Below are 22,045 nucleotides of genomic sequence, written 5' to 3'. Positions count from 1 at the left end.
CTCCTGCCCAACGGCCGCGCCGGCGCCCGCTGCCTGCCGGGAACCGTCGCTTCCTCGCGCGGGGCGGGGGCCTGCGCGCGCGCAGAGCCCGCTGGGAGCGGCGGGCGCCGGCCCCGCCCCCCGGCCAGTGCGGCGCGCGGCGGCCGCCATCTTGAATTACCATCGGCTGCTGGCGCCGCGCTCTGGAGCGGAGCGGGGGTTTCTCGCTGGGAGGGCGGCGGGCGCCGTGCGTCTCCGCTTCGATGGGTAAGAGCGGACGAGCGCGGAGAGCCGGCGGGCAGGGGCAGGAGCAGGAGGGGCTGCACTCCCCCTCCCCGGGGCGGGGTGCGGTGCCCCTTGCTGTAGGGCTCCCCGGCGCAGGCCGGTCTCCTGCCAGCTCGGGGGCGGCTGGCAGCAGCGGGGCGTTGCCGCGCACGGCGGCTCGGTCCCCGCCGGGCGGGGCGGTCGGTGCTGGGACGGGGTTTTCCCCTCGCCGTTCTCCGCCGCTTCCTCAGAGGGCTGCCTTCCCCCCGCTCCCCTGCCCTGTTGCTGGCGGAGGGTGCTTTTCCACCCCGTCTTCAAGGGACGGCGGTGAAGAGCTTCGCTGTGGCCGCGCTCTGTGGCGGGGGTGGGGGTCCCCTCGGCCGGGCAGCCGGCAAGGGGGGGGGCTTTGCGGTCTGCCCCGGCCCTGCGCCAGGGTCTTGGCCGGTGCGAAGCCGTCGGGCAGCCTGTGCGGCCTCCCCCGGCGCTGCCAGTCGGGGAGGGGGCGGTGGTGCAGCTAGGCGCCGTACTTCGGGAGCCTTATGTAGGCAGGGAGGAAAAAAAACCACTATTATTAGGGTAGGTCTTAGTTTAGGCACAACACGTGGGCGAGATGCAGGATGTGGTGGGTAGAGGGATTTAGTGTTAAAACGAGCGTAGTTTTGCAGAGCAGAAATGCAGACTTCCTTGGATCTAGGCGGAGAAGTCGTGAAGCCTGAAGAGATCGGGAACTGCCAGTCTTTTTGCCCTTACGATGTCTACACCAAAACCCTTGTGGGGGGAATGAAGCTATGAATTCATAAGCTTTTCTTTTCGACAGTATGTTTGAGGAGAGCTTCCTCCCAGTTGTGCTTCTGTTAACTCTTTATTGAGCTGGTGACCTAAACTGCGTTACTTTGACTGCACGCTTCTATTGTTTTGTTCGTTGCTTGGCCTGACAGTTTTATTGGCGCAACTAAATTAGCAAGGCGCAAGTGATTAAGGAAGTGACGATGTTCTAGGACTAGTTAGGCCAGTAGTGTTGTTGGAAAAATGATGTTCTTAAATTGTATCTCAAAAGTTACATGACAATTACTAGAAAATTGCTTTAGATGGTAGCACTCGGCATCATGGTCCAGAGATGGCAGTAGTTTACTAAGGCTCATGTGAGGCAAATGTGTTTGTGTGAAACAGGCTACTGAGTCCTCAGAGTGTCTTGTTGATGTCAGCCTAAGTCTGTGGACTGTTTTTTCTCTCATAGTTTGTGGTTTTTGCTCAGGAGTCCTTGGTAGTGCTGATATAAAACAAGAACTAGTCCCAGCATGGAAGTTGATAGAGAATTGTGCGTAGCTCAAGAGCTGTAGTTTAGATATTCTTATCTGTGTTTTCTCATTGTGGAAGAATTTCAGACAAGTGAGAATTTGTGTAGAGTCTTAAATCATATTTTTGACAGTTATTTCTCAGATGAGGGCTACAGTTCTAGCTTTAAAAACTAGCACCATGCTATTAACAACCTTTTTCAGTCAGTGTGATCATTTCAGTGATGGAATCATGTTTTATCACTTTCATCTTCTCACAACTGATATGCCTGAAATAACAGGCAGATTCTAATCCTCTAATCCATCAAAAGAGCTGTTAATTAGAATGGGTAAATCATTTTGTTAGTTTAAAATGGAAAAGAGTATGCGTAACTGGGTGCTACTGACCCTTAATTTGTTTTTCTGCAGAGTTTTTTCTGCATATAGGTTAGAAGGAAACACAGCATAACCTTTAGATTCTGTGTTATGTTTGCGAGATGAGCATCTTAAAAAATTAAACAAACAATGCAGTAAGATATTAAATGAAGCAGTAATTACTGCAGGTTTTATTCTTGGATTTGTCCTTATTTTTTAATATGTATAATGTCTCTTTTATAAGAGGAGGAAGCAAATTCCTTTACTTGCTGACAGAATCAATATTTAGAACCTAATGTTTTTGCTTTTTGTTTCTCAGTTTGCTCATAGGACCTGTAGCTTCTTTTTGCAGTAGCTTATGCCCTTTAATGAAGTATCTGATCCCTGAGATGATCTGTAGATTTAATCTGCAGTTCAGAAATGCCTCTCTAGGCAAAAATTTTTCTCTGATTTCTACCTTAGAGATTTTTGTTGATGAACTGGGTATGGCTATATAGGAGTATATAGCTATTCCTGTAGATACTTCTGTAGTACAGGAGATGGCATGTTTGCCTTGCAAGGTTTGGCCTTTTGGAGTAATTTTTCTTTTTTTTTTTAATAGACAACATGGCAAGCCCCGGTAAAGACAACTTCAGAATGAAAAGCTACAAGAATAATGCACTTAATCCCCAAGAAATGCGCAGACGAAGAGAGGAGGAAGGAATCCAGCTTCGGAAACAGAAAAGGGAGGAACAGGTAAGCATCTTGGTGAGCTATTAACTGTTAAGTGCTTGTGAAGCTAAATTCAGATATGTGAAAGGATTTGAGCAGACTCCTCCTGTGGAGCAGAATCCAGAGCGCCGGGTGGAATGTCTGGTTTCTGTGGAATCTTGGGGAGCACCGGGCACTTCTCGACAGGTTCGTAAAACAAAAAAGTGAATAGAATCCCTGTTAAGTCACTAGGGCACACAGAGGAGAGACCTGTGTCTTAAGTTTAACCCTTAGTCTAGGTTTAAACATGCAAGACTGGGCTGAAAGGATACCCTTATTTCCAATAAGGATTAGAAACCTTGCATTCCCTTCTGGAGTTTGGGCCAAAGTTGTACTGTTAGAAGGGAGAGGATGATTTTCATCTTTGGAGCCATACTTCAAATTGCCCAAGAGTTTTTCTACAGTAACTTAGTAGTGGCTACACACTAGTGATCCCTGAACTATTATATGTAACATTTGCAGTTGTCCTCATTGACTTTTTAGTGATCAGAGTACATGGAGCATTGTGTAATTTAACGGTTTGTGGTAGCTCCTTTTCCCAAAATGTTTAGTAGTTTCTTGCCAGGAAAGTAAGGAATGTAGGTTTTTTTTCTGCCTGGTCTAAAGTGGCTGAACTTGTCTCCCAGAACCTAGAGAGTGTCCCAGGCACTGATCTGCGGTCTTCTCTGAGGTGGGAACGCTTACCCTTCTCCTGGGAAAGTGGTATTACTGCATGGAAAAAGAATTTAAATTAGTTGGGCCAGAAAGGTAAGAGGAAGAAGTAGTATGATACTGGAGCATTTACCTGTGAATGGGTAACTGCATTGCAGTTCCTGCTTAAAGTTTTGTTTGTGTATTTTTTTAGTAAATACTCCCTAGAGAAATTATGAAAATAATGGGTGTTTCCTCTCCCATGCTGACTGTTGTAATAATAAGAATCCTGTTATGTTCTCCTTGATCTTAATTTGTTGGACTGGTGTTTTTCAGCTCTTCTTGAACCAGGGGGAGCAAGTTTTTGCAGGGAGATGAGAGTGCTTTTGCTCCAAAAGGAATTATAACTGGTAGATAGACCGTGATCGTAAACAAAACCAGTTTCTACATTTCAACCGAGAGCTTCTGTGTCCTTGTTAAGTGCTAGAAAGAATTGCTGGTCTTCCAAAAGAGGAATGTTGTTTTTTCTTCCTTTGTGGGTTTAAATGGAGTTAAACTTTGTTTATGTCCAGGATTCTGCAGTTGTTTTGTGTCCAGGATTGTGCCCAATACATAAGAGTGTTGAACAAGGGAGAGAGTGCTTTGGTTTAGGTTCCTGTTTGAAATATTAGTAGATGTGAACATGGAGTTGCTTCTGCTGTTTTGGGCATGTACAATAGTCACCTAGACTTCTGCTATAGACACCTAGAGGACAAAACCTTCAGGATTTAGTAGGAGGTTTCATTATCGTGCTTACAGGTGAAATTTTAGTCAACGGACTGAGATTCTAACATTTATTTTTAAAGATACCAACATAATAATCTTAGAATTGTTAACTACAGTAGTTGTAAGTGTAGCACAGGATTAAAGATAAAAATTTAGGTTTCTTTTTTCTAGAAGAAAACAGGCTAATGCAAATGTTTTGCTTGTATGCCAGAAAATGAAGAGGCACTCGTTAAGCACTACAGCGCAGATATGTATTTTGAGCATAGGCAGTGCATGCAGCCAAAGTTAAAGCAATTTTTGGACATTGAGAATGTTTAATGCTACATAATTTGAAAGTTCACCTTGAAGCTACACCATTTTTTCCTCAAATTATATTAAATCAATGTTTCTGTTTTAATCTTTCTGCAACTGTATATTAAATATAGGTGCTGTTTAATTGGCGTGCAAAGGAAGTACATAGATCTTAGACCTTCTGTTGAAGGGAGGAATGGGGTGTGCTGAAACACAAACATTGGCTCTGTGTTGATGACTTTAGCCTATAAACTAAAAAAGGAGAAAGTAGTTTGCAGAATGCTGTTTCCTGCTTAAAAATAAATGCTAATTATGAGGGATAAAAGAGTAAAAGTAAAAAGAGCTGTATCTTCTTTTTCTCACATGTGGAAAAATGTATGGATCTTTGCTATTTAAAGAGAACTTCAGTTTTTAAATATGTCTCTGAAGTGTAGTGCAGTTTGTCAAGATACAGATAAGTACTGTTTTTCTTCTTTATGTTCTTTAAACTTTAATGTAGAATTCCATTTACATGGATGAGTAGGAAGGTGAGTAGTTGAAATACTTTGACTAGTACTGGTGAAAGCATTTCTTCAAGTGTATGTCATCAGTACCACTCTATGGGAAGTCTAATGTCTCTCAAAAATTTCCTCTTTGTTTAGCTGTTTAAACGCCGAAACGTTTCTCTCCCGGGAAATGAAGAATCTATGGTAGAAAGTCCAATTCAGGATCCTGATGTCAGCTCTACTGTACCTATTCCAGAGGTAATTACTTTAGACTGTGTTTAGAATGTTATCTGTTAATGTGCATAGTAATAGACATAAGAAGTACTTCTTTCATTTTTAGGAAGAAGTTATTACAGTAGATATGGTGCAGATGATTTTCTCGGATGATCCTGATCAGCAACTCACAGCAACTCAGAAGTTCAGAAAATTGCTATCTAAAGGTACATAAACGTTGCCTGATTTCTTTTTTTGTTCTTTCTGTGTTGTTGTTACGAATTTTTGTCATAGAGAGTCCGTTAACCTTTAGTTTTGTTTTACTTTAAAATAGAGCTTGCTGAAACTTCTAGTTCTGTTTATAGAGAAACTATGCCAGATCTATTCCGACCTAATGGCTAAATACAGAAAGCTTCATTATTCTAATGTTAAGTCTTTCAGACAAAGTAACAAAAGCAAGGATATTTTGATTGAAGTGTCCTGGGCAGTAACTAATTGCACACTACGTTGCTTACAGTACTTGTTGCAGTGACTCAGTTTCTGATTCTTGTTCTGTATTTGAGGGGAGAAAAATTACATGGCTGCCAGAGAATAGTTATAACTTGTTTTTGTTGAGAATGAAAGACATGCAGTCTTAAATTAATGCTGGTATTTGTATAGCATGCTAGGTAAAGGTATGCTTGGTCATTTAAAATAGTATCTAGCCATAATTGCACTTCCACTGACCTGAGCTACTGATTGAGGGAACAGTGTTTTATAATGAGTTACTAACATGCCAATGGATAATAGTATGTGTTACTATTATTATACATAATAGGGTGCTTACTAAATTGTAGCACTTTATGGAGATGATCCTGCAGTCTTCTAAAGTCAAAAGTGTAGCTCCTTCATTTGAGATTAAAATGATTAAATGCTAAAAATTATTGTAAGAACTGAGAATCATATTCATGTTTTGTGTCATACTGAAAAAGTAATTTATTTGGTCTTTTTTTTTTAGACTTACAAAAATGTGTTTGTTTTTATCCCCTAGAGCCTAATCCACCTATCGATGAAGTCATACAAAAACCAGGAGTAGTACAGAGATTTGTGAAATTTCTAGAGAGGAGTGAGAATTACACTCTGCAAGTGAGTTTGGTTGGTACTGATCAAGGGTTTGGAATGGGATTAGAAACCTCCCAAAACAGCTTTGGAAAGCATGTGATTTTTTTTTTTTTTTTTAATAACCAAATTTAATTATTTTTAACCACAGAAGCTGTAAGTTTTAGTTGTCTAAAATGTCAGTTATTGCCACTGAAATTGTGACTTGACTTGTGTGAATTTCATAGTAGTCTTTAGGGTTGTGTGTTCAGCTGGTCAAATACATGGGTGTTGAAAGCAGAATGGGTTCTCATTCTCTCAAGAGAGTTTCCAGAGTGGTATATTAAGTTCATCAGCATTGATGTGAGCAGAATCTGGCTTTTTTGTGTCGAGTATATTGTAGTACTTTTCAGTTAAAATATTAGAAAAAAAAAATACAGTACAGGAAACTGAAAGGCTTATATGAAACCCTTTTGGAAAAACCTTTGAAAAATACATAACTAACACTAGGGGTTACTAGTTCTGTCTACTTGTGGTAGCCCATGGAATGGCACTTAGGCATTGTGTGTATTCATACTAGAACAACTAACTTAATATAGAGTAAACAGAAGGGATTTGTACTAGTTAAGAGATTTGAAATCTTCCTTACAGTTAGTGCTGCAAGCCAAAACCTAAAAATAATTTAGATACGGAAGGTGCTTATTAAATAGAGATTTTGTCAATGCCAATTATTTTATTGTATAGAAAGTCCAATAATAGTAATAATTGCATTTCAGTTGGAAAGGGAAAAAAGTTTGAAAATTAACCTCTGCAACTGTTATGTCAGACTGTTCTTCATGAATTTAAACTTTACTGCTGAGTGGTTTAATATGGTCGTATTTGTGCTTCTCAACAGTTTGAAGCAGCTTGGGCTTTGACAAACATAGCATCTGGAACTTTTCTACACACCAAAGTTGTGATTGAAACTGGAGCTGTTCCAATTTTTATTAAGTTGCTTAGTTCAGAACATGAAGATGTACAGGAGCAGGTAACTGTTTTCTTGGGGTGTTCTATAACTACTTAAAATTCATTTATGAATGTCTTTTTTGCAGTGTGTGTGATTAGAGAGGTTTTGAGCCCTGTTTGCCTACTAGCCCATTGATGTGGCTCCAGGAAGATAAAAATTTACCTTCAGTGTATTTTTCCCCTCTTGTTTTTTTCCTCTGATTCTTTCAGGTTTCTTTGAACCTGTTTTTGGAGTTTTTTTTGTTGGTGGTGTCGTCCCCCGTCCCCCGTCCCCCCAATGCGTAATTTGAAGAAAGCACCTCATTACTATTGTGACATTTACAGGTGGACAAGATCTAGAACACCATAATGGAAAGAATATAGTAGAAAACAATGTGGATTTTTTTCCCTAAGTTATCTTGCAGCTTTATTTTCTACATAATTCTGCTCTTCCATCTTATTGTGTTACAGTCTTCATTAGCATTTTCCTGAACTTTGGGGTTTGTTTTTGTTCTTTTAAAGAGAGGCTGTAACTTACTGGCTTTTATTTAGCATGTTTGAAAGTCTGTATAGTGAACGTTCATGATTTGACTTTTTTATTCCTCACACATTGTTTGTAACTTTGAGCGACTTTTGTTGAATCTATTACACATAGTGAGCAAATGTAACTACTGAAAAGAGTGCATTTATCCTTTTTATTGAAAAGCACATGAATCATCATATTTTCATAACAGAAGACTTTCTTTCCTTGAAAGGATGACTTCAAGTGTAGGTAATTGACTTGGTGTGAGTTCACAAAAAATGCAATGTAGAAATCAGTAGTCTTCTGAAATTTTGTATTTGGAGTGATACTGCTTTTTTGCTTCTATAATAGTTGCTGTAAAAAGATATAGATTATCTGTAAAAATTGATTTGCAAGCATGTATAAATTCACTTGGATGCTTTGCTTTTTAAGGCAGTGTGGGCTCTTGGTAACATTGCTGGTGATAATGCAGAATGCAGAGACTTTGTTTTAAACTGTGGAATATTACCACCCCTCTTGGAGTAAGTACTGTAAATTAATACTATAACTATAGTATACAGGTATAGATAACTGTAAACATCAACTTAAAATTTATTTGAAAAGAACATAAGCATTTTGCTAAATTGAGAATGTTTCTTTTTTTATTATATTGCTATGACTCTAATGTTTTGGATTACCTGAGCTTCATGCATATCTTTAATTAATTGGTCCATGACTGGAAGCTTTCCAGTGTTTGCTAAAGGAGAGAAGTGTTATTTCACAGGTATGAAATTTCTGTATTGTGCAGAACTCTGTGTTGCCAGAGTTCTGGATATATAGGGTGAGAGAGATGATTTAATTCACACTTGTGTTTGTGTGATTCCAAGTGGCTGGGCAGTAGGCTGGTTTCACCACCTTTGTCCAGTAGCTCCAAACTCTGGTCTTGCTGTCTATCCATTTGCTTGTTGAGATGAGCTGGCAGAATAGTTGTTACATGGGCTGTGTTCCACCAGGAGATTTCTCTTCACTACGAATATCATTCCAGCATTTACTGTACGCTTACAATAGGATGTAAAGTAGTTTTACCACAGGGAAAAAATGTACACAACACAATTTTTGTTCAATTTATTGTTGCTGAAAATAATAAAATGCTTTAAAACATTTGTAAAATAGCTTAAAATAATAGAGGAGAATGTCATTACCTTCCTTGAGGATTTAAAGGATTAACAGTTTTAGACATTTTGGTATGTATCTGAAAGTAAACCTGATTTTTCGGGTGTTGAATCTTTTGCATTCTATTCAGCAAAAACCAGTAAATTGTTAATTTTTGTAGAAGGTCTTTTAAGTTCTAACTTTTTATGGAACTATTTTTATTATTATTAACTGCATTCTCACAATGAAAACATCAAAGTTAATTCAAGGGAGGGTTGCATCTCCTAGCCCCTTCTGAAGACCCTCAGAAAAGATTAGTTGAATGATTTTTCATATGAGCAATGGTTTACTTTATATGCATATACTTGATGTGGGAATGAGATGTTCATGCAAAACAATCTATTTGGGTTCAGTTGATTCTAAGAAAATATTTGCAGTATGTAAGCTATGAAGAGAAATAAATAGAAACTAGTGCCCAATAGTGGGTTTTCTTTTCTTGATTTGAAGTACTGTAGGTAATAATAGCCGTAAAAAGACTTAACCTTTTCAATAAGAAATTACTATTTTTATTATTGTTCTCTTTCTTTGACAGACTGTTAACAAATTCAAATCGTCTTACAACAACTAGAAATGCCGTCTGGGCACTCTCAAATCTCTGTAGAGGAAAGAACCCTCCTCCAGACTTCAGTAAGGTATAATAAAGTACTCATTTTGAGAAATTAGAAAGCTGAAGAAGACTTACATTTGTAATATAACGCACAGAACCTTTGAATCTGGAGATAGACTCAATTTTTTCTTTTTAATGTAATCACAGAGTCTTGTCCATCTGTTTTATCTGCAAAAAATCGTCTACTTTTATGCCTATCGGCAATAAAATTAAATTACTTACAAACTTGAGATAGTAGTCAGTCAGATGCAGATAGTCATTCACTGGTATGAAATGATAGACAAATCATACATCCAGCACTAAAACCCTTGGGGCTGTGTTTTTCTCCAGATCTGTTTTAGAGGATGTGAGTTATGATTGAAGCTTTTTAAAACTTCTTTTGTTTGTTTTTATTTTATGATTGTGAGTGCATGCTGCCGGAATAAAATTGAGTGTTCTATCAGATGTAGTTAAATCAGACGGTGATGACGGAGGTGGTTGCCTGTATGCTGACCCCTTCACTTCCTCCTCTCTCCAGTATGTGGTTATAAAGACAGTAAGACTGTCGAGGTTAGTAGGAGTATTAGCTCTTTATTTTCAGTAAGAAACTAGTTTCTGGTAAGTTTAATGACATTAAAAGATTAAAAGAAGTGGACACTGGATATTCTGGTAGAAGAGACTGAGGTTAAATGATCATTAAAGATAATTTGGAGAGAATTTACATGTCTTGAAGCTTACCTCATGAGGTAGTAATTACTGTCATTGCTACTTAATAATTCCTGGAGAGATACTAACAAAAAGCGGGGATTTCTGATGTCAGTTAATCGACCACCTCCCAGTTGCTCTGCCCCAAGTTATATCCTTCAGTAGTGTTTCATCCTGTTAGTAAAAAAACAACAAGATTTCTTGCTGCTTAAACAGTTGCAACTTCAGTGGAAAAGGATGCCCTGTAGGCAGCTGCTAATAAGAATAGCTCTTTTTGCTCTTTGCAGTAGCATCAGCTGGACACGTAAAAGAGGCTGAATTGCATAACTGATGTAAGATAAAGAATTAAGTTCTACAAGGAATGTGAAATTCCCAAGCTGTACAGCTGATGAAACCTGTCAGGTTCCAAGTGGTGTTAAGATCTTAAAGGTCTTTTCCAACCTAAATGATTCTATGATTCCATGATTCTAAGATGGTCTAGTTAATTTGTCTCTCTCTGTGTGGAACTTTAGGGGATTAAGGCCAGAGACTACTGTTGCAGTGAGAACTGAAGTCAGCTGTTGCTTGTTTGATTTGGTTCAGTGAATGCTGAGTCCTCTGTGAATTACTCTGAGTTTCCTTGTGGTAAAGCAATTGTAAATTGGTTATTTCAAATAACTTCCAGTATTCCTACAAAGACAGCAACACCAAAAATGTTACTACTTTGAAATTCTGTTCCCTGAGTGATTCAAAAAAGCATCAGTAATTCCTGATCATGTGGTTACCTGTAAAAGCAGATGCTTTTTGTTTGAGCCGAACAATTGCATACCTAATACAGTATCTCTAAATAAATAGGCTGTGAATCAGAATTTATCCAATTTGCCAGTTTGAATTGGATGTCTAGTTTAATCAAGAAGTGTTTTACCTGGGTCCTTATTCATTAATGAGCTCATGTGTTTTGGCGGTAAATAGTTTTGCACCTTTGTGCCTTTGCAGAATGTTCTCTGAAACTTGAAAAATACGAAACACCTAATTTTATGCAATATCTTTCTTTAACCTAGGTTGCTCCTTGCTTAAATGTTTTATCAAGACTGTTGTTTAGTAGTGACCCGGATGTACTGGCAGATGCTTGCTGGGCCCTCTCTTACCTTTCAGATGGTCCCAATGATAAAATTCAAGCTGTTATTGATTCTGGAGTGTGTCGGAGATTGGTAGAGCTGCTTATGTAAGTCTTCACCAAATAAATGTCTTACAGTACTGCTAATGAATTCAAATTGAGTTGTGTTTTCTCACCTCAAGTCTGAATTTATTTTGTGAGAAGTGATGAACGTGAATTCAGTCTGAAACCTTTTAAGTTGCTTGCTAGGTTGTTTGGCTCCTTGGATTTTTCCTGAGATTTGCAGTGAAAAAAAGTTCTTTCCAAAATATTCCTTTATATTCTTTGAAGTTTAATGTAGGATTTCATTTACATGGAGGAGTAGAACAGTGAAGACTGAAGACCAAGCTTGAATTGTAAATTAATTTCTTAGCTTATTTTTTTTTAATTTCACTTTTGTTTTTTGTTTTCTTACCTTTCTAGAAGACGTAGTTGCAGTACAGACAGTTCTTGGACTCGCAAAGTCCAGAGGCAGGCTTGTGCCACTTTTGAACTACTACAGTATATTTGTTTTATGGTCCATTATTTTCCTAGAAAGGGAGACTTAAATCCCTGAGTTCACATAGGGACTGCAGAGTAGGTCAGGGATAGTAGTTGCCAGCACTGACAGCTCAGCACAGTTCCCTGTGAAAAGCTCATTTGTACAGCTGTCCTGAGGGTGAGGTTGCTTTCTCTTCTGTAGAAGCTTTAGGACAACGGAGTAGATTTCCTTCCCCCACACCTCAGACAGTTGAATATGGGAATGTGGGCTTCATGTACTGGCTTCTAGGGTTATTGACTTACAAAAGGGGGAAGTTCATTTACAAAGGGAGGCTGCTAAGTTTTTAGTATACAGCTGATGACACCCCTTTTGTTTCTCTGGCTATTGAATGATGCAGGTTCCAGTATTGTATTCAGTAATACTTGAGCTGGGTGAAGTGAATCTGCTGGACAGATAGACTGCTCTAAGTCATGTTGTTCTGTAGAGATGCTGTTTCCTTGAATCAGCAATTCAGTTCTGGGCTTGCAGTTGTCAAATTTGGCTAAATAGGGGGAAATGTAGATAGTAATGCAGTGCTTTCTATAACTAAAAATTCAGCAACTGAAGTAAACCGTTGTTCACTGAAAATGCAAAATTATACTTTAACACTTGGTAATAACAAGCAATTTAATATTTGTCTCCAGGCATAATGATTACAAGGTGGTATCCCCTGCATTAAGAGCAGTTGGAAATATTGTTACTGGGGATGATATCCAAACGCAGGTAAGACTAGTTGATTTAAGAAAAATGAAATGGCAGGGCAGAATTTTGTAAATATTGTGACAAAACACATGTCCAGTATAGGTATCTGCATACATCAGTGAAAGAGGCTCTGTACAAATCTATATTGTTAATTTGACAGTTTAGGCTGCTATTTTAAACACTAAATTACTGCAAGAATGAACATTTTCTTATGGCACTGTATGTAGTGGATTGCTTCATTCCTGTATGGTACTTTGTTGCTTCCCATTCATGATGAAAGTAACTTCTTCCCTCTCCCCACTTAGTGGGTGTTCAATTATTTATTATTGTTCCCTTTTTTTTAAGTCTTCAAATGCAGTCAAAGTTTTCACTTGTAAGCAATAGTCATACTTGATTTGTCCATGAATTTGTATGTGATAGTCTTACTGATGCAATTTGTTCTAAAGAATTTTTAATTTTAGGCAATGGAATTGAGTTTGAAGCAATGTAGGAAATAATAAACCAGGTTCTGCTTTAAAGAAAATTGTGTCTAAAAGGCTGACAGAACTAGTGTAAAGGGAAAATAAGGAAATAAGTTAATCACCTAATTTGTTGTGAGCTCTATAGGAGAGGATTTTGCTAAGGAATTAAATAGAAAACATCTGCCTCTTAAAAACAAATGAACAAATAACTATACAAATTAGATTTACACTTCTCAGTTATTCATATTCTAGCCTTAAGCAGCCTTGTTTGATCTTACTGTTGTCAGTCTTCTGGTCTGAACTTAATTGAGGACACATTCTTTCGAATTGCTGGATTGTCTATTCACACACTACAGCACTGAACACTTTAATTTTGCAGGATATTATCTATGATACTTTGTATAATACAAATGTGTTGCAAAATCTTCTTTTGAAGTCATCTGTAAAGTGCTTTTTTATATATATGTATATTGCAAAAGCCTATATGTATGTGTATATATATATGTATATTGTAAAACACAATTTTCAATTCTCAAATTATTTTAGGTGATTCTGAACTGCTCTGCATTACCCTGTCTCTTGCACTTGCTTAGTAGTCCCAAGGAATCTATTCGAAAAGAAGCGTGCTGGACTGTTTCTAATATTACTGCAGGAAACAGAGCTCAGATTCAGGTAAAGCCTGTGTATTTGTTACTTGGTTTTGTTTTCATTTTACTAGTTCACTTGATTTTCCTTCACAAGGAGAAATAAGTAGCTACTACACTGACTCTGCATTATTTGTTTTAGTCCTGACTGTCTGTAATTTTACCTAATTGAAATGTTTTCTTCTAAATTTTGAAAGTTATTATAAATAACTTCATAAAATAATACTTTAAAAATAGCTGTCATGATTTGTGCTAGAGAAACAAATTCATTTCTTTCAAAGGGATTTGGTTGATGCTTGTAAAACAAATGAAAGGATACTTAAAATATTCTTTTAGATCTGGTATCAACAGTTATTTTTCTCTGTGGGAGCATCATCTACTGGTATATTCTCTTTAATTTTGTTATGCATTGTAATATACATGTTAAAGTAATAAGCTATTTCTCTTTTTTTTAAAAGTTGAAACAAAACATCTTACACAAACTAGTCCAGAGAAGAGTGGACAATTTACCAGTTATACCTATTTGGAAATGTTGAACATTTTGCTTGGATAAAAAACCTGCATGATCTCATCAATACTGAGTTGTATTCTTGTGGAAGCTACTAAATCCTGACTTGCTCCAGGTGTCTGGAGTTACCTGAAAGAAGGTTCTTTTTGACAAAAATGAGAGTTCTGAATAGTATGTGTTTCAACATGATTCCCGCCCTGCTCCCCCCCCGCCCCGGCCTCAATTTCCATCAGGAATGAAAATGTTACTACTTAATGTCATTTAAAATATATAATATGGTCTCCAATTATAGACATAGTCTTACTGTGGAGACCACAAACCTGAATAAAATGGAGAAAGTGAAGTTTTGTTCTGAGGCTTGATCTCCAGTTCAAAAACTCACGTTTAGTGCTTGTCATACAATTTTTAATGGGCCTATCCAGTAAGCAGTATTCTGTCCACCAGAGAAGGAGAAATCAACAAAGAAGATACTCCGATGGCTGCTGTAGTGCAATGTTGGAATAGTTCTGAATTTCAGTTTAGCGTTTCTAGTTAGTGTGGTGCCTTCTAACAAAATATTGTTTGCTTTGATATCAGCAGGCATCACTGACTCTTGTAGTGAAGGGTATTAATGTTCTTTCTCTGTGCGTGCTAAATCTTTATTAATTATTACCAAATACTGTAATTTCATCTTTTAGGCTGTTATAGATGCAAATATTTTTCCAATATTGATTGAAATTCTCCAAAAAGCTGAATTTCGCACCAGAAAAGAAGCAGCATGGGCCATAACTAATGCAACATCAGGAGGAACCCCTGAACAGATTAGGTAAGTTTGTGTATGTTACTATTTTCTTTGCCCAAGTATCTTTTCTAAGGCATTTTTATTTCTGCGATTGAATCCTGACAAACATAGCAGCAAAATCCTAAACACAGCTGTAATTCCTTGTAACTGTCAACATGGGGACTAAGCATGTAGAAGCTCAGAAAAATGAGTGAAATATATGCAGTGGACTTAACAAATTGACCAGTACTGCTTTGTTTCAGTGATACTACACCTAAAGCTTTCACAGGGTTATCTTCCAGGGTTGATACTATATTGTCAAACAAAATTGGAACAGTTAACAAACAGTTTCAGTGTTTGAAAATGGAAGAATTTGGGAGAGTAGTTTAGAAAACTTGTGCAGTGGGATTGTTGGGCATTTTAGTGATTTCTTCATGTATTTTAAACTCTCTATCAGTATTATTTTAAAACAGATATCTAAACTCCTTTTTCAGAATTGAGTTTGTTCAAAATTTTACTGTCAGCAGCTATTTATGTGCTGCAAAGACTGGACTTCTTGAGTGACTAGAATAAAATATTCTCTGGTTTCTCTGAGAACCATCAGCATAGCCATCAGTTTGAATCAGTAGTTGATAAATGGATTTAAAAATGACACTGTGTTATTTGGAAGCCAGAACTGAAAGTGATGTGATAACTCTTCCAGCACATTTGGGAGATCTGTTGCAGTAAGTGCATGCTGATTTATTTAAAATGTAAACAGTCCTGGCTTTCTTATAACCACTAAGTGTTATCAGAGGTAAGGAAAGCTTGTTGATTTTTTTTTGCTATTATTTTGATTGCTTGCATAATGTAACATCTTAAAATTTAGCATATTTTAAATAAATTTTAATTCAGGATCTTCAAACAGTAAAATGTGCCTGTAATACCATAAATGTAGCTTCCTGTCACAAAATGCAGGTGTATTATCTATGTCATGAAATTTCAGCCCTTTTAACATCCTCAAGGTAGTACTGTTGAACTGCAGGATAATTTAAAACCGCTAAATAAACTATATTTAAGCAACCTTTTGATGCTGGCAATGTCATTTTACTTGCACACTACAAACAAGGACACGGGTTCTGACTTCCAAAGTTGCTACACAATTATGTGCAAAATTGGAAAAAGGAATAGGATACTCAGAATCCCAATACCTTTTTGGATTTACAATTATAGCATTACCTACTGTAAAAGGAAGGACAATATCTTAATGGGCTGCTAGTGTGAACGACGTTAGTATAGAGCAGTGTTCAGTGTTCTTACCTGTCTCTAACGAGTTTACTTGATGTTTTTGCCACTACAAAATTTCAGATGCCCGGGAAAACATGTTACTGCTAAAACTAACTTTTTCTCTTCTATTCAGTTAAATTCATCTGAAGATCATAAGCAAAAAGGAGTTGAAAAGACTACAGATTCCAAACTCCAGTTAGGAATATGCACATTAAATTTTCTCATTAGGATAAATTAGAGTATTTATGCAATTTCAGACTAAGATTATCTTTGTGTTGTGTTTTAGAAATTCTGTGTTTCAGCCACTTCTTTTAGCAAAATTAAGGACCAATAGTGATAGACAGGCATGTCAGAATAAAGTTGCTGGATTATCAGTCCTCCTTTTTTCCCCCCACCCCCCTCTGTTTTTCTGCTGTTCTAAAGGTATTTGGTAGCACTAGGTTGTACCAAGCCTCTTTGTGACCTCCTGACTGTGATGGATTCAAAAATAGTACAGGTGGCTTTAAATGGACTTGAAAATATTTTGCGTCTTGGAGAACAAGAGTCTAAGCAAAACGGAATGGGCATTAATCCTTACTGTGCCCTTATAGAGGAAGCATATGGTAAGAAATTACTTCTTGTAAAACTACATACCTGAACTTCCTTATTTCAGGCTGTAAAAACAAAACCATTGTGAACCACTTGTAGGTAAGTTCAGCATTAGAATTTTTACTTCAACCTTAAGTGGACATGAAAGCATCATAAATTAGGTAATGTAACATGATGGGAAAAGCAGTTAAATGCAGAAAACCTGTGGATGTTTGTCTGTGGTCAGTTTATGAAATGTGCCTCTAGAGGAACATTCTCAGAAATATTTAACACTCAGGTGTCCTTGGAGCCCTGGTTTGCATGCGATTATCAGCCAATCCTAAATACAGTTTTATTAAATACATAGTCCTGTCTAGTACAGTTCCGTTACCAACAGGGATGCGAGATCAGAGTTTGTTTTATTTATTCCCAGAGTCAGATCACTTTTTAGCATAGTAAATATTAGTAATAGCAAAATCAACTTCAGATCATAAAATTAAATAAGCTTGTACTTAATTTGTGAAAGTATTTTGTTCTGTTTCTTCTTTTAAGAGTTGCTGAATTAAACCATATTTTAAAGGCAGAGTATCAAAACTAAAATAACATTTGTGGAATTTCATGACTAGCTGCTTTTTGGGGAAGACTGAAAGAGTAAAAGAAAAGAAATGGGGATATTGGAAATTGCTGTAGCAAACAGTTTTATGTTATCCTAATTCTACACAGATTCAGTTTCTTTGTAGGCATGGTGTATTTCTTTGTAGATACTGCAGCCGCCTCCTTAGTTTAATTGATACTCTTTTAGCATTGTTTTAAAATTAGTTTGGACAGCAGAAAATGCTGCAGAAAATGAAGACTAGAAATACATGGGTTAGGAAATCAAAAATCAATGATATCAATTGAGATGATTTGGGATTGCATTTTTTTATCTTAAGAAGTACCGCTATACTATAGGCTGTTTCCCTTTGAATTCGTCATTCATTTAAGCAACTAGATTTTGAAAATGTTTTGTTTTGAATTTAGGACTTGATAAAATTGAATTTCTTCAGAGGCATGAAAACCAAGAGATCTACCAAAAGGCTTTTGAACTCATAGAACATTACTTTGGTGTCGAAGAAGAGGACTCCAGTATTGCACCTCAGGTGGATGAGAGTCAGCAGCAGTTTGTGTTTCAACAGCAGGAGGCTCCAATGGAGGGGTTCCAGCTGTAAACTACTGAAGTGAAGACAAGCATAAAATGGAAACACTTGTAGGGTTTGGGGTTTTTTTTTTTCCCCCAGAGGTCTTTTCTTTATGGCCAAAGTTAGAGGAAAAGTTGGATATGTTTTGCAGAAATAGATGAAGCAGCTCATGCACTTTTATATATTGTGTTAGATACAACTGTTCTTTGTTTTGTATTTGTGTTTTTCATTATATCTTATGTACAGAAAACAACTGTGAGTAATCATGTCTAAAGTAAAGCATTAAATGTGATTTAACAAGAACTGTTAAGCTAAGACTTGGTAGGATTTTAGGTAGTGGTTCTGAACTTTTCATGTAGTCTCAAACTGCATATCAGCAATACAGTTACTGACAGTTGCATTTTTGGCAGTAGGCTTGACTTGCCCAGTCTCTATCAAATCTACCTCTTGTATTGAAGCAAAAACATTGCTTCAGAACTAAGGCATGAAATAAAGATGAGCTTGTAAGAAGCTGAATTGGAATGTGAAAAATATTTATTTAAATTGTGAAACTTTTATGCATTACTTTACAACACACTGTTGGAATTTATTTATAAAATGTATTTAAAGACATAATAGATATACATATATAATGCTAATTACCTAATATAATATTGAATATATGAAAAAGCTTTTTCTGAGTATGTGGGAAGAGGACTATTTCAGAGGTTTTCAAATTGGAATCAGCAGAGAGCTTGCTGGTCATTTGATGTTGGCTCTGTAATTAAAGCTGCTAAATGGCATTAAAAGTCAGCCACAAATACAGTACTTTGCAGCGGAAGCAGTTGCTGTAGTTACCACAAGAATGCTGCGATTATGAATGACAGAGATGGTGATTTGCACAGAGCACCAAGCAGATGGTTTACAGCTGTCTCCTGTCAAAATGTGGTAACACCACTTTAGTTTGAGAAACATTGCAATGTTTGCCTTTCTAGTACAGTTGCTTCTTAAAAGTTTATAGACAGTAGGTGTTATTTTTTTGACCAAATATGCTACCGCCACTTGAATTGTTCTTTAAGTTAACTAACTCTGTTTTCTTTTGGTAACACAATAGAAATACTGCAGTGAAGAATGAATAGTGAATCACTCCAGTTGAAGGAAAAGTTTGTTGTACTGTAAATAGCATTAAGTGTGTGGACACCAAAACTAACTAGAAGTTATTGTCATCTAAATATTTAGGCTCTACAATATACAGTATTTGCTGTTAAACACTAAAAGAAATAGAATTCTAATATTGACATTAACAATTTTGAATACAGAAAAAGGTATGCTCTGCTTCGACTTGCATATAAGTAGTGTTTCTGGTCTATTAGTACTATATCTCATTTGGAGAAATTAATACTTCAGGTTAACTTTGAAGTATGATTATTTCTTATTACCTGTAACTAATATATTAACATCAAACTCCTGGGTTAAGTGAGATCCTTGACATATGAGAGCATTTCATGCTTCATAAAAAGCTGCAGTTTAAACTTCAGATTACTTACCCCATGGCACTGTGCTTGTCACTAAACAATATTTTAATGCACTGAAAAATACAGGTTAAAGGTGGTATCATTTACAGCACCATTTTAAATTTAGAATTTTTTTACATGCAAGTTAAGATTCTAAGATGTTTCACTTTGATGTTACAGCAATACATACTATATTGTAATTGAATATGGGACTTGAAGTGGATTTTCTAAGATTAATGGTCAGTTTTGACTAAGATGTAACTGGGAGGGAAGAAACCTCTTTTTGAAGTCTTTTTAGTGGAAGATAGTGTAAGAAGTGTATATAGGAGTGCTGTTACTTTATGAACTCTGAATAATGAGCTATTTTAGCAAATGACACTTTAAACCTAGATTTGTACAGCATACAACAGTTTTGAATAGCGTAATAACCTTGAGTACAGCTGCCAAATTTTCATATAATGTTAGATGATTGTATTTGTGCCCTTTTTACTCTCATAGTTTTAGGTTTTCATATACTGACCTTCCTTCTTCCCCCCCCCCCCCCCATCTGTTCAAAGTACAGGGTAACAATCATGGAAATCTACCAGGATTACTAGTAAATGCTGAATTTTAATGTTCTTCAAGTGTAAGAAAATTATTCAGGTAACAGGGTATTCCATTGTTTCTAACAACCTTGTTTTGATAACATAACCAGCCGTGCCTGCTTTTTATTTGGAGAACCCTGTAAAAACTGCATATAAGCCTAATTTAAACCAAATCTGAACTATAAAAATCTTGATTAAAAGACTTGAAAATGAAGAAAAGAGGGGACATTTAAAAATATTGTATTTGTTTTGAAAGAATGGAAGAATGTCTTCAGTTTTGTGGATATATTATTCTATATGTGTGAACGGTTAGTAACTGCACTTTACGCATTTAGATTAACTATACTTCATGCCTCTGATACATTTAGATGTAACGGTTTAAAAGGGAACTAAAGTTGATGAACTTTGGCTAATGAAAATTCTTCTTTAAAGGATAAACGTACAGGATGGCCTCTCCTATTTTATCCCTGGGTTTACATCACACTTTGTTAAAAGCACATAAATGAACAATATAAAACCAGAGATGATGACTTAAGGTCAGCTCTGGTGTAGTCATTTGCCGGTAGGGTGTGACTATGAGGATGTTGCCTAAACAGATGAAACCACTGTGGAGGAAAAAAAAAATAACGAAGAGAAGAAAATATCTTTTAAGTTTGGTATTTTGTATGGAATCTGAAGTGCCCCATCAGTTAAAAAGTTTGTTTCAAAATACAGGGGTTTGGGGTTTGTGGTTTTGGTTTTAATTAAAAGGGTACCATTTGTTCTGCTTAAATGTGAATACTAACTAGCTAATCTATGCAACTATGCAAAGCATAAGATTTTTTTTTTTTTTAAGTTCCCTACTCTTGATACACTGAATCGTATCTAATTTTTTCATCATTGCACTTTTGTTTGAGGACTGGTTCATACAGCTTTTTAATTTTCTAGTATTTGCTTTAAACACTGTTGCTAGCAGCAATCAGAAAATAGTAATAATGTTGGCACGGAAATAAGTTAGCTGTAGAACAAGTTTGCAACTGGAAAATATTTATTGTTGGGTCTGTCTTTAAAAAAAAAAAAAAAAAAAAGATGCACTATTGTCTTTCCTCCAAGGTTAGTTCTCAGTTGGTTTAAATTTATTAAATTGTGCAACTGAGGATTTTTGTAATAGGTCTGCCAATTGATACGTGAAGTTTAACTGTGACCTCAAGAGTCCACTGAAATCTGGAATGAGAATTAGTTACTTATGGCAAAATATCCTCATATACTGTGTGGAAACTAAAATACCTATACTAACTTCAGATAGTAATAGTGCATCTTTAAATCCAGGCCAAAGGCCCATTACTGTAACAGAACACATATGAGTAGTATGCAATATTATGGAATGTTAAATCTCCAAATATCATACAGAAACCAATAAAACCTATTTTACAGATGTTTATTGTATTTATTTAGTGTTTCAATAAGTGTGGCTTCTTCAACTAGAAAACACAAACACCATTTTGAATACAGCATTGCGGTAAATGAATTCAAACTGGCTAATTTGTGCACTGTAAAACTATGCACTGTCACCAGACAGAAAACTTTCTTGTTTGAAACATGTTTTGTAAATATCTAACCAAACATATACTTGTAGGATAACCACAGTCCTGCCTCTGCCTGCAGAACTGACCACTTCTTTGGGAATTCCCATGAAGTGTATAAGGACGTGAGAATTTGTGAAATTACCAGGCCATTTCCTCTCCCCTCGCTTCTCAAAATCTTCTCGGTATATAAGATCTGTAATGTGGCCGGTGACGGTTTGTTCTTTATTTAGAATTGCAAAAGTGAATTGTATGTGTCTCCTTATTTTTGCGTTTTTTGTACCTTCACTACTGCTTGGTCTTTGCTGCATTTAACCTTTCATTGAAAAATACGGCTAGTTTTTCTGTAAGGGGCTCTTATCTGTGTAAGAGGTCAAGATAAGCCTGAAAGAAAGCTTTTAAGACAGATAGTGGAACCTTAGCTCCCCCCATACCTGACGTTCTTGGAAACGACCTCATCTTCTTTGAAATTAATTACTGCTTTTAATCATGTGCAAAACATTCTGATTTTAATAATTTGCAACAAGTACATGGAGTATCTCTCTAACGAAAGAGACCCTCCGTTTCTTTTTG

General features: G+C 36.8%; 1 protein-coding gene across 2 annotated transcripts; it reads left to right on the top strand.

The window, feature by feature from the left end:
• Positions 1 to 220: 220 nt before the first annotated feature.
• On the top strand, positions 221 to 19,865 carry KPNA5 (karyopherin subunit alpha 5). 2 transcript variants are annotated; one of them, XM_075708472.1, is made up of 14 exons: positions 221 to 246; positions 2,494 to 2,627; positions 4,970 to 5,071; positions 5,154 to 5,253; positions 6,057 to 6,151; positions 6,999 to 7,130; positions 8,043 to 8,131; positions 9,334 to 9,433; positions 11,133 to 11,296; positions 12,392 to 12,470; positions 13,457 to 13,582; positions 14,740 to 14,867; positions 16,512 to 16,690; positions 17,676 to 19,865. In XM_075708472.1, exons 1-14 carry the CDS (start codon positions 243 to 245, stop codon positions 17,861 to 17,863), a joined length of 1,620 nt encoding a protein of 539 aa, XP_075564587.1. In that variant the 5' UTR covers positions 221 to 242; the 3' UTR covers positions 17,864 to 19,865. The 2 variants fall into 2 exon arrangements, with proteins under 2 accessions (XP_075564587.1, XP_075564588.1); XM_075708473.1 differs by lacking the exon at positions 221 to 246 and adding an exon at positions 1,056 to 1,059.
• The last annotated feature ends 2,180 nt before the right edge of the window (positions 19,866 to 22,045 follow it).

This window comes from Pelecanus crispus, chromosome 3 (assembly GCF_030463565.1).
Source record: "Pelecanus crispus isolate bPelCri1 chromosome 3, bPelCri1.pri, whole genome shotgun sequence".
NCBI classification, from domain to species: Eukaryota; Metazoa; Chordata; class Aves; order Pelecaniformes; family Pelecanidae; genus Pelecanus; species Pelecanus crispus.
Note: the sequence above shows the minus strand (reverse complement) of the source record. Positions and strands in the feature narration are given on the sequence as shown.